The sequence below is a fragment of the Opisthocomus hoazin genome, chromosome 2 (assembly GCF_030867145.1).
Source record: "Opisthocomus hoazin isolate bOpiHoa1 chromosome 2, bOpiHoa1.hap1, whole genome shotgun sequence".
NCBI classification, from domain to species: Eukaryota; Metazoa; Chordata; class Aves; order Opisthocomiformes; family Opisthocomidae; genus Opisthocomus; species Opisthocomus hoazin.
Genome location: NC_134415.1, coordinates 132,093,227 through 132,105,293, shown reverse-complemented (window position 1 = coordinate 132,105,293; position 12,067 = coordinate 132,093,227). Strand labels below are relative to the sequence as shown.

The following is a 12,067-nucleotide window of genomic DNA, read 5'->3' as shown; positions in this document are numbered from 1 at the left end:
AAGAGACCTCTCTTAAAAGATCCCTCTTCCGTGCTGAGTTCATAGGAGACAACCCAGTTCACAGCAGCCTTTTATATATCCCTGATTTCTTTGGTTTTGATTTTCTTTAGCACTTTGTTGCTAAAACCCCCCAGCAAATGGTTGAAAAGGCTAAGCTATCAGCTCTAGCATGTTATCGTTTTAGATTACAGGAACATAAATTCTCCCTATGATTGCCTTATTGTTTACTGCAACCCCTCAGATTTTTCCAGTTTTTGTCCTTGAGTTCCATCTTTTGCCTTTGCTACTCCTTCAGACAGCCTTTAGCCTCTTCGTCTTTCTTAGATTTGGATTCCGACTGCGCACAGCAAGAAATGCGAACGTCGCCTCGACTCTTTGGGCTCACGCCCAGACACAGCTCCCTCGCTGCACTGCAACCCCCCACACAGGTTCACCCCTTTAAAGGGGCTCCTGCCGCTTCACCAGCCGCTGCCACTCCGTACCAGTCTGCCTCACGTCTTGTTTCTGTACACGACAGCCAAATTTGCCGCTAGTAAAATCCCTTCTATGGACTTCTGGAGCAACTGTTTTTACGTTTCAATGTTTTCATTAGATAAGATATAAAAATCTAGTCTCTGTCAAGGTTCCTTATATGCTTACAATGCTTATAAATGCTTATAAATATCTGCAGGGTGGGGGTCAGGAGGATGGGGCCAGACTCTTTCCAGTGGTGCCCAGCGACAGGACAAGGGGCAACGGGCACAAACTGAAGCCTGGGAAGTTCCAGCTGAACCCGAGGAAGAACTTCTTCCCTCTGAGGGTGACGGAGCCCTGGCCCAGGCTGCCCAGAGGGGCTGGGGAGTCTCCTTCTCTGGAGATATTCCAGCCCCGCCTGGCCGCGGTGCTGTGCCCCCTGCTCTGGGTGACCCTGCTTGGGCAGGGGGTTGGGCTGGGGGACCCACAGAGGGCCCTGCCAACCCCTGCCATGCTGTGAGGCTGTGTTCCCAACTATCATTATTTTCTTTCATACGTTCTTTCCTTCTGTTCTGTAAAAAACTCTGTTTCCCAGTAGCTCCTGCTGTTTCCAGTAATCTTCTGTAGTCTGCCAGTTCTGGGCTTTGTTTTAGCGTTGCTTCCAGGCGTGCAGTTCCCTTTTCCCCTTCCACACGCAGGGTACGGCGGGGAAGCATTCCAGAGCCATGACCTGCTCCCGACGGCAGACGAATTCCTGATCCCCAGCGCAGGGGCTCCCGCCAGCTCCCCACCCTCGCGGCCGGAGCGGCTGGGGAGACCCCTGCCCGGCCCCCGCTGCCGCCAGGGACTGCTCCGGCAGCCCTGCACCTCAGACCCCGCGGTCTGACAGCCTCCTTCTCCACTTATCCAACTTCCCACCCCTCCAACCCACACTGCAGCCTCAAAGCAACCATCGTGGGACAGCCCAGTAAGGACTGAACACCTCGGATGGTAACGCTGACGCCACACAGGAGGACAGATTCCAATACACTTATATATGTCTTTGTGTTAACAAACACAGCCTAGATTTATAGATACTTCTGGAGATAATATTCTACTGGCAGTTCTGATTAACATTCCAGAAGTTTATTACCCACATCGTTAAAAAAAGGACAATATTTAAGTCTGAATTTTCCTACCTTCACCTTCCAACTAGTGAATGGTATTAAGCCCCAATTTTCTAAATTAAACAGTAATACTATAATGGCTCTTCCTCATGAAGATAATTACTAAGTATAATCCAATCATCATTTGAACTTCTCTTCCAATAAGTAAAAGGTTGGGCTTAATCTTTTGCCATAAAATAGGTTTTTATATCTAAAATTGTCTATCGTTTCTTGAGATGCGATTATCACAGTCATCTGACTGAACTCATTTCTCATATGATTTCTTTAAGGCTTTTTAGTTACGACTTTCCAATGCATATATTTACCATTGTCAGGACAATGACAATACTAAATTTTTCTCTTAAAGAAATACTATCTTTAAAGATGCCACCTGGATAAAGTTCCTTTCTCAGCACAGCATTCACGCTAACCGGTTTACCTTGCTGGGGAGGAAAAGTATCACAACCTTTAAGTCTTTTTACGCTAGGAGAGAGGAAAATATAAGAAAACTACGACTGATGTGAAGGGGGGAAGAAAACACTTGTGTTAAGGGCTTGAGAAGGACGGTGCTGTCCTGGGCGCTTTAAAAATCACTGACTACAGCAACAACCACGAATAAATTAACAACACCACTTGTAATAAAACCAGCACAGTTTACCGATTAATACCCTGTTGCTATCTGAAACTTTAAAAAGTCCTGCTGTGCAGTTCTACTATAAAACCTTTAATTTTCAGACTAAAATAGTGCAGCGGTGGCTGCCGCAGCGTGACAGAGAAAGGTGAGTTACCCAAGAGGAATGCTCCTTCATCTGATGCTGGTTGCTGTGAGGACCGTTCGCGTGGCCACGCCAAAAGCAGTTCTGACAGAGCTGGTAGTTGTGGCACTGCTGGCATCGGTACCGGAAGCCCATCATGCTCTCACACCGGCAGTACGAGCACTCCACGGGATGGAAGACTTGGTGGGGATGGAGAAAGAAGGGGAAAAGAAAAAAAATAATAAGCAAACTTCAGGAAAACCTTGACCATCAAATTTCATTGCAGCTTCCAAAAACCCCCTGGTTCTTAACCACTAAGCCACCTTGTTATTCTAGGCAGGTCATGGATTACAGAATCACAGAATCACACAGCATGGTCGGGGTTGGAAGGGACCTCTGTGGGTCACCCAGCCCAACCCCCTGCCCAAGCAGGGTCACCCAGAGCAGGCTGCACAGGACCTTGGCCAGGCGGGGCTGGAATATCTCCAGAGAAGGAGACTCCACAGCCCCTCTGGGCAGCCTGGGCCAGGGCTCCGGCACCCTCAGAGGGAAGAAGTTCTTCCTCGGGTTCAGCTGGAACTTCCCAGGCTTCAGTTTGTGCCCGTTGCCCCTTGTCCTGTCGCTGGGCACCACTGGAAAGAGTCTGGCCCCGTCCTCCTCACACCCATCATCAAGATATTTAGAAGGTCCTCTCTTCTCCAGGCTGAACAAGCCCAGCTCCCTCAGCCTCTCCTCGGAGGAGAGATGCTCCAGTCCCCTCCTCATCCTCGCAGCCCTCCGCTGGACTCTCTCCAGTAGCTCCTCATCTTTCTTGAACTGGGGAGCCCAGCACTGGACACAGCACTGCAGATGGGGCCTCCCCAGGGCAGAGCAGAGGGGCAGGAGAACCTCCCTCGCCCTGCTGCCCACACTCCTCCTGATGCACCCCAGGATCCCATTGGCCTTCTTGGCACCCAGGGCACGCTGCTGGCTCATGGTCACCCTGTCGTCCCCCAGCACTCCCAGTCCCTCTCCGCAGAGCTGCTCTCCAGCAGCTCAGCCCCAGCCTGTACTGGTGCCTGGGATTCTGAGTGCAGAGCAGGTAATTTCAGTAAGATTAACCACCAATCCGTATGACCGTAACGTATCAGTTCCATCTGACATGGTCGGTATTTCTTCAGATTTCTCCCTTCTCAGATACATGGAGAGCTCTGGGTCTGAGTGTAAGTCCAACAACCCTGTGAACAGGTACGAGCGGGCAGGGAAAGCAGAACGGCTGCATTCACACAGGGAACTCCTGCCCCAGCAGATCGCTTTGCCCTAGAGCCAGCCGAGAGCTTTCCACAGAAGAGGCAAACTCGGAGCGCTGCGCTGGGCTGCTGCTCTGAACCGCCTCTCCCCGAGGAGCTCCCCTCGCTCTTCCCCGACTGCGAGCTGCCTCTTGCACCTCCGCAGCTTCAGCTGAAGAAATCCCCAACGCACCTCAACCTTAACTTCTCGAGAACTGGAAAATTAAATTAGGGAGTCACCATCAGAAACAGACTAAAAACCAAAACAAAGCTTCTTCGCTGTTCCTCCACCCACGAACGAACATTGATGGACTCGCTCCATTTCAGTCCTCAGAATAAAGGAAAGAGGAATGTGAGGATGAGGTAAAGGAGATATCTTACTATGTCAAACACATCTTAACAGGCGAGGCACGGGAAACGGCATGGAAGGATGAAGGTGGAGGTGGATTACAGGAGCAAACAGTTCAGCATTGCTGGGGGTCTAGAGCATCAGTAATTATGGACAGGTATAGACAACTCTGCTATGGAGAGGACCACAGAAAGAAAGAGCAGCCCACCGGCCCGTCACCTGAAATTCTCAGATATGTCTACCACAACCTACTGAAAGGTGAAAGAGAAATAATTAGAAAGAGTCTGAAGCTTTGACCTATGCTAAAAATTAGGACTCGGCTGTTCTGAGCCTCGGTGCAACACGGCACGGGGCAACGCAGCGGACGCTGCGACGGGAAGGCTTGGCCACCGAAACAGCGTGGAAGGGCCCGCGAGCTCAGAGCGCGTGCGTGCACCAGACCTGTGAAAACACACGGGGAACAGCTACAGCAAAGGCACCCCGAGCAGCGGCCGGGCCAGGAAGGCCGTGGATAATGGAAGGGACCAGGTGGATGATGCTTTACCGCAGCACAGAGTAACGGGGTGTAAAGCGAGGACTTGGGGAAAAAAGATGACAAGGGACCTGAAGTTAAGGTGCCAACAGAGTAATTTTGTGGATTTTAGGAAGCAGAGGAGAGAGAATGCGACTTCAGCTCAGCACATTTCAGCAAACTCATGAGAATTAGAAGAGGAGGAACCAATTCAGCGGGAGAACTGAGTTACAGAATCACAGAATCACAGAATAGTAGGGGTTGGAAGGGACCTCTGTGGGTCATCTAGTCCAACCCTCCTGCCGAAGCAGGGTCACCTACAGCAGGCTGCACAGGACCTTGTCCAGGCGGGGCTTGAATATCTCCAGAGAAGGAGACTCCACAGCCTCCCTGGGCAGCCTGGGCCAGGGCTCCGTCACCCTCAGAGGGAAGAAGTTCTTCCTCGGGTTCAGACGGAACTTCCTGTGCCTCAGTTTGTGCCCATTGCCCCTTGTCCTGTCGCTGGGCACCACTGAAAAGAGCTTGGCCCCATCCTCCTGACACCCACCCTGCAGATATTTGTAAGCATTTATTAGGTCCCCTTGCAGCCTTCTCTTCTTCAGGCTGAACAAGCCCAGCTCCCTCAGCCTCTCCTCGGAGGAGAGATGCTCCAGTCCCCTCATCATCCTCGTAGCCCTCCGCTGGACTCTCTCCAGTAGCTCTTCATCTTTCTTGAACTGGGGAGCCCAGAACTGGACACAGCACTGCAGATGGGGCCTCCCCAGGGCAGTGTAGAGAGAAAGGAGAACCTCCCTCGTCCTGCTGCCCACACTCTTCTTGATGCACCCCAGGATTCCATTGGCTTTTTTGGCAGCCAGGGCACGCTGCTGGCTCATGGTCACCCTGTCGTCCACCAGGATGCCCAGGTCCCTCTCCGCAGAGCTGCTCTCCAGCAGGTCCACCCCAAGCCTGTACTGGTGCATGAGGTTGTTCCTCCCCAGGTGCAGGACCCTGCATTTGGCTTTGTTGAACCTCATCAGGTTCCTCTCTGCCCAGCTTTCCAGCCTATCCAGGTCACGCTGAATGGCAGCACAGCCTTCTGGTGTATCTACCACACCTCCCAGTTTGGTGTCATCAGCAGGTTAGCAGAACCGTCAGTTCCTTAACGCACAAACCACCTTCGTGCAGAGAAGAGAGCAGACTGCAGTAAAAGTGGAATGGGGCTACAACTAAGAGCTCCTCAATAACCTAAAATTCAAAAGGAAGCCTACAGAAGCAAAAACTGGGACAGATTATTAATGAGGGTTAACAGAGTAACTCAAATACTCAAAGTTAGAAAAACAGAATGAGAGAAAACGAGCAGGGGATTTAAAAGGGGCATTATGAGAATTGTAATTAAGAGCCTTAAAAGGGAGTGAAATTCTACATATGTAACTCCTGCCTTGTCCTGTTCTTTTGACTTGTAGAACACATACTGGAACGAGTCATCATGCCAAGCACTGCCAGCTCCTGAAGAACAACACAGAAATGAGGCACGGACATTTGCCACATCAACCCAATGCCTTTCCACAACAGAGTAACTGACCTTGAAAATGGGAGACCGGCATCAAATGCCATCAATTCTTCATTTTACTTCAGTAATTCTTACAAAATTTGCCTCCCATGATATTCTCATGACAGAGGGAAATCCACACTAGGCGAAAGGACTGTAACTTGGACGTGACTCACATTGGAAAAAGACCTCAGAGCAGTTAATTGCCAAAATGGAAAGATCTAACGAGCAAAGGGCTTTATTCCAGGTCACAGCTGATCAGTATTTTTCAAAAATATGTTGAACAATTATCGAAAAGGTCTGATTTGAAGCCTCACATTTCAAGGAAGATGTGGGTTAACTGGATGTACAGGAGGCAGCAACAGAATTGCCTGAACAGTACCTAGCAGACATCTGAGCCAGGGGCAGACCCTGAGAAGGTGCCATCAGACATGCAAGAGGTACTTACAAAAACAGCAATACATTCTCCGGACCCAGTGGCCAAACCCCAGGTACTTGAGGGTTTAAACTGCAATAAGAAAAAACTCCTGCTAGAATATCAGGGGAAAAAAAAAACCTTTCTCACCCTAAGAATATTTAAACACTGACCTCGTCCCAGCTTCAAGTCCAAGGAGGTCTTGAAACCGTTTGATAGAGGATTTTAAGAAGCAGCGAGGCAAATCTTTTGAGGGTGTTTACATACATTCAAGTCTGCCTTTGGGAAGCGAGAGGGATGAAGCCACCAATTCCCAAAGCTTTTTCCTGCCCGGGGCAGGGCTGTGGGCTCCTGCTCAGCCAGAGCATGAGGTCCCCACCTTCATCAAAGCCCATCTACTGCTACCAGCTGATCGCGGCACGGCCTGTCTACCTCTGCCTACCACTTCATCTTGGCTCTTCTCTTCTTCCCCACCTTTTCAAAAACATCTCATCTCCTCCGACTCCACATTCGCAAGAGATTACTACTGATGAAAAGGGGACAGAAGTCCCACAGCGTCCTGAACCAAAGCATCAAAAACTTCAAATCAATACGGCTCGATGTCAGAAAGCAGCAACAGAATTCTGACAAAATAAAACATGAGGCAAAATACTAATGGTGACAGCACTCCATGCACTGCAAAAAGCACGCTCTCAAGACGCCTGGTAAAGAGAAGACGGGAGCAGTCGGTGTCAGAGCTCATCAGATCACCGGCAAGGTGTCTGCTCACCAGGACAAAAAGCAAAGCGGTGCACTTGCTGGTTTCTAGAGGTTTTTTGGTTTGTTTTTATTTTCTTTTGCTGAAAGTGACAAAGTTTAGCTACGGATGGGAAACCAATAAGTGCAGTGGAACGGCATGCTTCCCCCCAGCGCCAAGCCGCTGCCTCCCCCTTCCTGGCTGATGGGCAGGTGGGAGGTCACCCTCAAACGGAGATGCCACTCTTTTCCCTTTTTTTTTGTTCATTTCTGGATGCCATAGAATATGGTGTTGCAAACTTTTTTTCTCTTCTCTCCCATTCAGATCACTTTTGATGCTCCCATCTGCACAAATCCACCTGGACCGAAGCTGCCATGAAGCCGTTGATTAGAAATGTTTTTCACATCACTGCCAAGCCCAACTCCAAGTCACACTTGAGCCACCATGACCCCTCTACGTCCCAATCCATCCCTCTCCTTCTTACTCCTCCTTTCTGCCTCTGAAATACTTGTTCTAATCAAAATGCTCATGCTTCGTTTTCTCTGCCTCGGTGGCCTGAAGGTCTTTTTGTTGTTGACACCTTCTCTTTTGAAGATGTTCCTTTACCCAAAGCTCCCTGCCACATATGGGAGGGGGAGCTTTCAGCTTCTCTCCATTTTTCACTGCTTCCAAGTGTTCAGTCACCCCGCTTCCTGGCTGCCAGTACTCCAGACTCCAGCTTCGTACAGGCCTTTCTTCAAAGGGACAACCTGCTCCTTCCTCCCTTCGCTCCCACAGCAGACCAGTTCCCTATGGGAAGTGCAAGAAGGGCAGGCAAGAAAAGCAGCTACAGAGACTGGACCATGAACCCAATTCTCCTGTCTGGCTTCTCCTCCTTCTTCTGACTCCCAGCCACATATCTGTATTCAGCAAGTTCTTCCTTTCCCTTCTTTTTCTTCAGCTGATACAGTCAGTGACTGCCACTGTACTTCAATCCCCTGCCATGTTCTGCCCCGTGCTGCAGGACACGTCCTGCTACTTCCCACCCCAGCATCATGAGCTCTGCTCAGGCTCCCGCCTTGCAGAGCATCCCCGGCAGAACTCTCATCACTAAGCTGACCTCGCCCATCAAAGCTGTGTCCTTGTCTCCTTTCAGCTCTGCCAGCCTCCAAAATTCTTCTCCTGTAAGTAATCTTTAACCCTCCACTAAAGCCTCAACAGTATTTTTGCCGTCAGTATTCAAATCTTCAATCATCAATACTCAAGCCGCTATTCAAGCCTCCTCTCTTTTATTGCCATTTCTTCTCTGATCAGGACAGGTCAAATTCTTCCAAACGAAAACCAGAACAATGTGATGTGACCTTTCTCCTTCATCACACAGATACTTGTCATTTCCTCTCTTCTACAAATGCCTAATTTATTCAAGGACCTTCTTGTGTCATCTTCTGATTTACCTCAGCCTCCTCATAGCCGTTCCTTCTTTGTCATTATTTCCTTTGGTCTGTTCCTCTTCCTCTCCAACATCAAAATATACCCCCCATTCAGGTTTTCAGATTCCAAAGACAAAAAAATTTGCCCATATTTTCTTCTCTAACCCCAAGTTCCTTTGGTCTCTAGGCGTGCTGAACGCATGCCTACCGTCTGACGTACCTTTCCGACCCGAAGAAACCCCTCTGCCTCTCACATCGCCACGGAAGCCATTCTGCTTCCCACCCAAACGTAGGCACCTTTACTCCACCACCCATCTTTGAGCTGCAAACCCCAAGTCTGAAATCCCTCCTCGTCCTGACATCTCCACGTACCGCCCTGGCTCTGCGTATTCACCTTTTATCTTGTGTTTTGACCTCTGAGGCCAAACAGCGGGCTCTGCTCTGTCTGAATTCTGCCCTTCCCACGGGGGCACACGATCAGGGCTTTCAAAATATAAATGATCAATTGCAGAAATGAAATAATGAAAAAGTTTTACAGGCAAATTGTGGATCCATATTATAGGCATGTTGTCTTAAATGACCCTAATTTTAAAGGCACACCAGACAGGTAAGTGATGCAGGAGTGAACGACCAGAGCCCGGTCTGAACTGCGAAGCACACCCACGTGGTCTGCTTGCACGTGGCAGGGTATCTCCGAGGGAAGAGCAGTATCAGTAACAAACTGTAGACAGATCTGGGTAGGGCAGAAAGAACAGAGCCTTTACTAAATCATGGAGGAAAAATTCCCAAAGGCACTGAAAAAATGGCAGATACAGGAAAATGAAAATATGACAGCTGCAAAATACAAGAAAAGAAATCAAAGAGGAGATCATAAAAGTAGAACGCTAAAGCATGACAAGGCTGCAATAATTGAACATTTTTCACATAAAATTGTTTCAGGGAAGACCTGGGAAAGCACCCACTGTTCAAAGCTCTGGCTCAGGCAGAATGACTGTGGGAGGAGAAGCGCTTTGAAGAACCCGCCGTGACTCTGAAGACAAACTTCTGTTCTGGTATTCCTCTACGTGTGGCACTCACAGCTACACCCGTAAACCAGACACACCGCTGCTCTGCCCCGGCGGACACCGGCCAGCACTGCTGCTGTGTGTTTCCACACCCCCTAAATTCTATTACTCCAACGTAAAATACAAATGATACTCATAGCTAAGAGATAAAAATGGAATCGTCTGCTTCACTGAGCACGCACACCACTAAAAGCCAAACACCCCAAACGCTGTGTTCTGTACGAAGCTGTGCGCAATTTTACCACGGACACCACGGCCAGCACAGAACGCACACGCCAGGCTCCAGGATTCGGCTCTGACTTTCACATTTTTCCATGGAAACCATTCAAATGAGCGGGAGGAGAACCGCTCCGGGAGATTCAACGTCCGTAGTGAAAATCGATGGACAGCGGCCTGCTCGGGCGGCGGTTTCCAGCGGGAATCTGCACTTTCCTACTGCCTCGGGCAGCAGCCCGGCCTGCTTGGTCTGAATCACAGAATCACAGAATCACAGAATAGTAGGGGTTGGAAGGGACCTCTGTGGGTCATCTAGTCCAACCCCCCTGCCCAAGCAGGGTCACCCAGAGCAGGCTGCACAGGACCTTGTCCAGGGGGGGCTGGAATATCTCCAGAGAAGGAGACTCCACAGCCTCCCTGGGCAGCCTGGGCCAGGGCTCCGGCACCCTCAGAGGGAAGAAGTTCTTCCTCATGTTCAGACGGAACTTCCCGTGCCTCAGTTTGTGCCCATTGCCCCTTGTCCTGTCACTGGGCACCACTGCAAAGAGTCTGGCCCCGTCCTCCTGACCCCCACCCTGCAGATATTTGTAAGCATTTATAAGGTCCCCTCTCAGCCTTCTCTTCTCCAGGCTGAACAAGCCCAGCTCCCTCAGCCTCTCCTCGGAGGAGAGATGCTCCAGTCCCCTCCTCATCCTCGTAGCCCTCCGCTGGCCTCTCTCCAGTAGCTCCTCATCTTTCTGGAACTGGGGAGCCCAGAACTGGACACAGCACTGCAGATGGGGCCTCACCAGGGCAGTGTAGAGGGGAAGGAGAACCTCCCTCACCCTGCTGCCCACACTCCTCCTCATGCACCCCAGGATCCCATTGGCCTTCTTGGCACCCAGGGCACACTGCTGGCTCATGGTCACCCTGTCATCCACCAGCACACCCAGGTCCCTCTCCGCAGAGCTGCTCTCCAGCAGGTCCACCCCAAGCCTGTACTGGTACGTGAGGTTGTTCCTCCCCAGGTGCAGGACCCTGCATTTGCCTTTGTTGAACCTCATCAGGTTCCTCTCTGCCCAACTCTCCAGCCTATCCAGGTCACGCTGAATTGCAGCACAGCCTTCTGGTGTATCTACCACACCTCCCAGTTTGGTGTCGTCAGCAAACTTGCTGAGGGTACATTCTAACTCTTCATCCAGGTCGTTGATGAAGAAGTTAAACAAGACTGGGCCCAGTACTGACCCCTGAGGGACACCACTGGTTACCGGCCTCCAACCAGACTCAGCGCCGCTGATGACAACCCTCTGAGTTCTGCCATTCAGCCAGTTCTCTATCCACTTCACCGACCACTCCTCCAGCCCACACTTCCTCAGCTTCCCTAGGAGGATATCATGGGAGACTGTGTCGAAAGCCTTGCTGAAGTCATGGTAGACAACATCCACGGCTCTCCCTTCGTCTACCCAGCCAGTCATGCCATCGTAGAAAGCTATCAGATTGGTCAGGCATGATTTCCCCTTGGTGCTTTCCAGCACCAGAGTTCACTACCAGAAGAGTCTTCATGACAGCTCACAAGTCGGGCAGTGCAGGAACCTACCTCTTGCTGGTACAGAGGATTTCAGTGCTACCTTTTCCTTAAGCCTTTTGTTTACCTGCTGACAACTCAGGGACAATGCAGACCTCCATGAAAATTTCCAGATCCTCTAAAGTAAAAACTGAAAACATTTTGGCTTGCTCATCGAAACACTGTGTCAAAAATCACACTAAGGAAAAAAGGGAGCGCAGTTTCTCAGTGGACACCACGATACGTTCAGAGCAGCAAAGGGCAGGCTGAATCGAAAGCATGAGCTTCTGTCCCTGGAACTCCTTTACCACCATCAGGATAATTCTGAAATAATTCTGAGTTTGAGTATGGGGTTTGTGTGGCAAGGTTTTGGTAGTGGGGGGCTAAAGGGGCGGCTTCTGTGAGGAGCTGCTGGAAGCTTCCCCCACGTCTGACAGAGCCACCACAGAATCACAGAATAGTAGGGGTTGGAAGGGACCTCTGTGGGTCATCTAGTCCAACCCTCCTGCCGAAGCAGGGTCACCTACAGCAAGCTGCACAGGACCAAGCCAAGACAGACCTGTTGCTGGCCAAGGCCAAACCCAACAGCGACGGTGGAAGCGTCTCTGGGATGACACACTGAAGGGGAAAAAAAACGCAGGAGGAGAGAGGAGTGAGAATATGTGAGAGAAA

At 50.4% G+C, this 12,067-nt stretch overlaps 1 protein-coding gene across 6 annotated transcripts in view; it reads right to left on the bottom strand.

Annotated features, from left to right (window-relative positions):
* Positions 1 to 12,067, bottom strand: part of DTNB (dystrobrevin beta) — a 228,928-nt gene that overhangs the window by 155,585 nt on the left and 61,276 nt on the right. For all 6 annotated transcript variants that reach the window (XR_012763278.1, XR_012763279.1, XM_075415135.1 and 3 more), the window contains exon 9: positions 2,387 to 2,553. Coding sequence is in view for 4 of the 6 variants with exons in the window: in XM_075415135.1 (XP_075271250.1) it covers positions 2,387 to 2,553 (167 nt within the window). In the remaining 2 variants the exon portion in view is untranslated. The remainder of the gene's footprint in view (positions 1 to 2,386; positions 2,554 to 12,067) is intronic.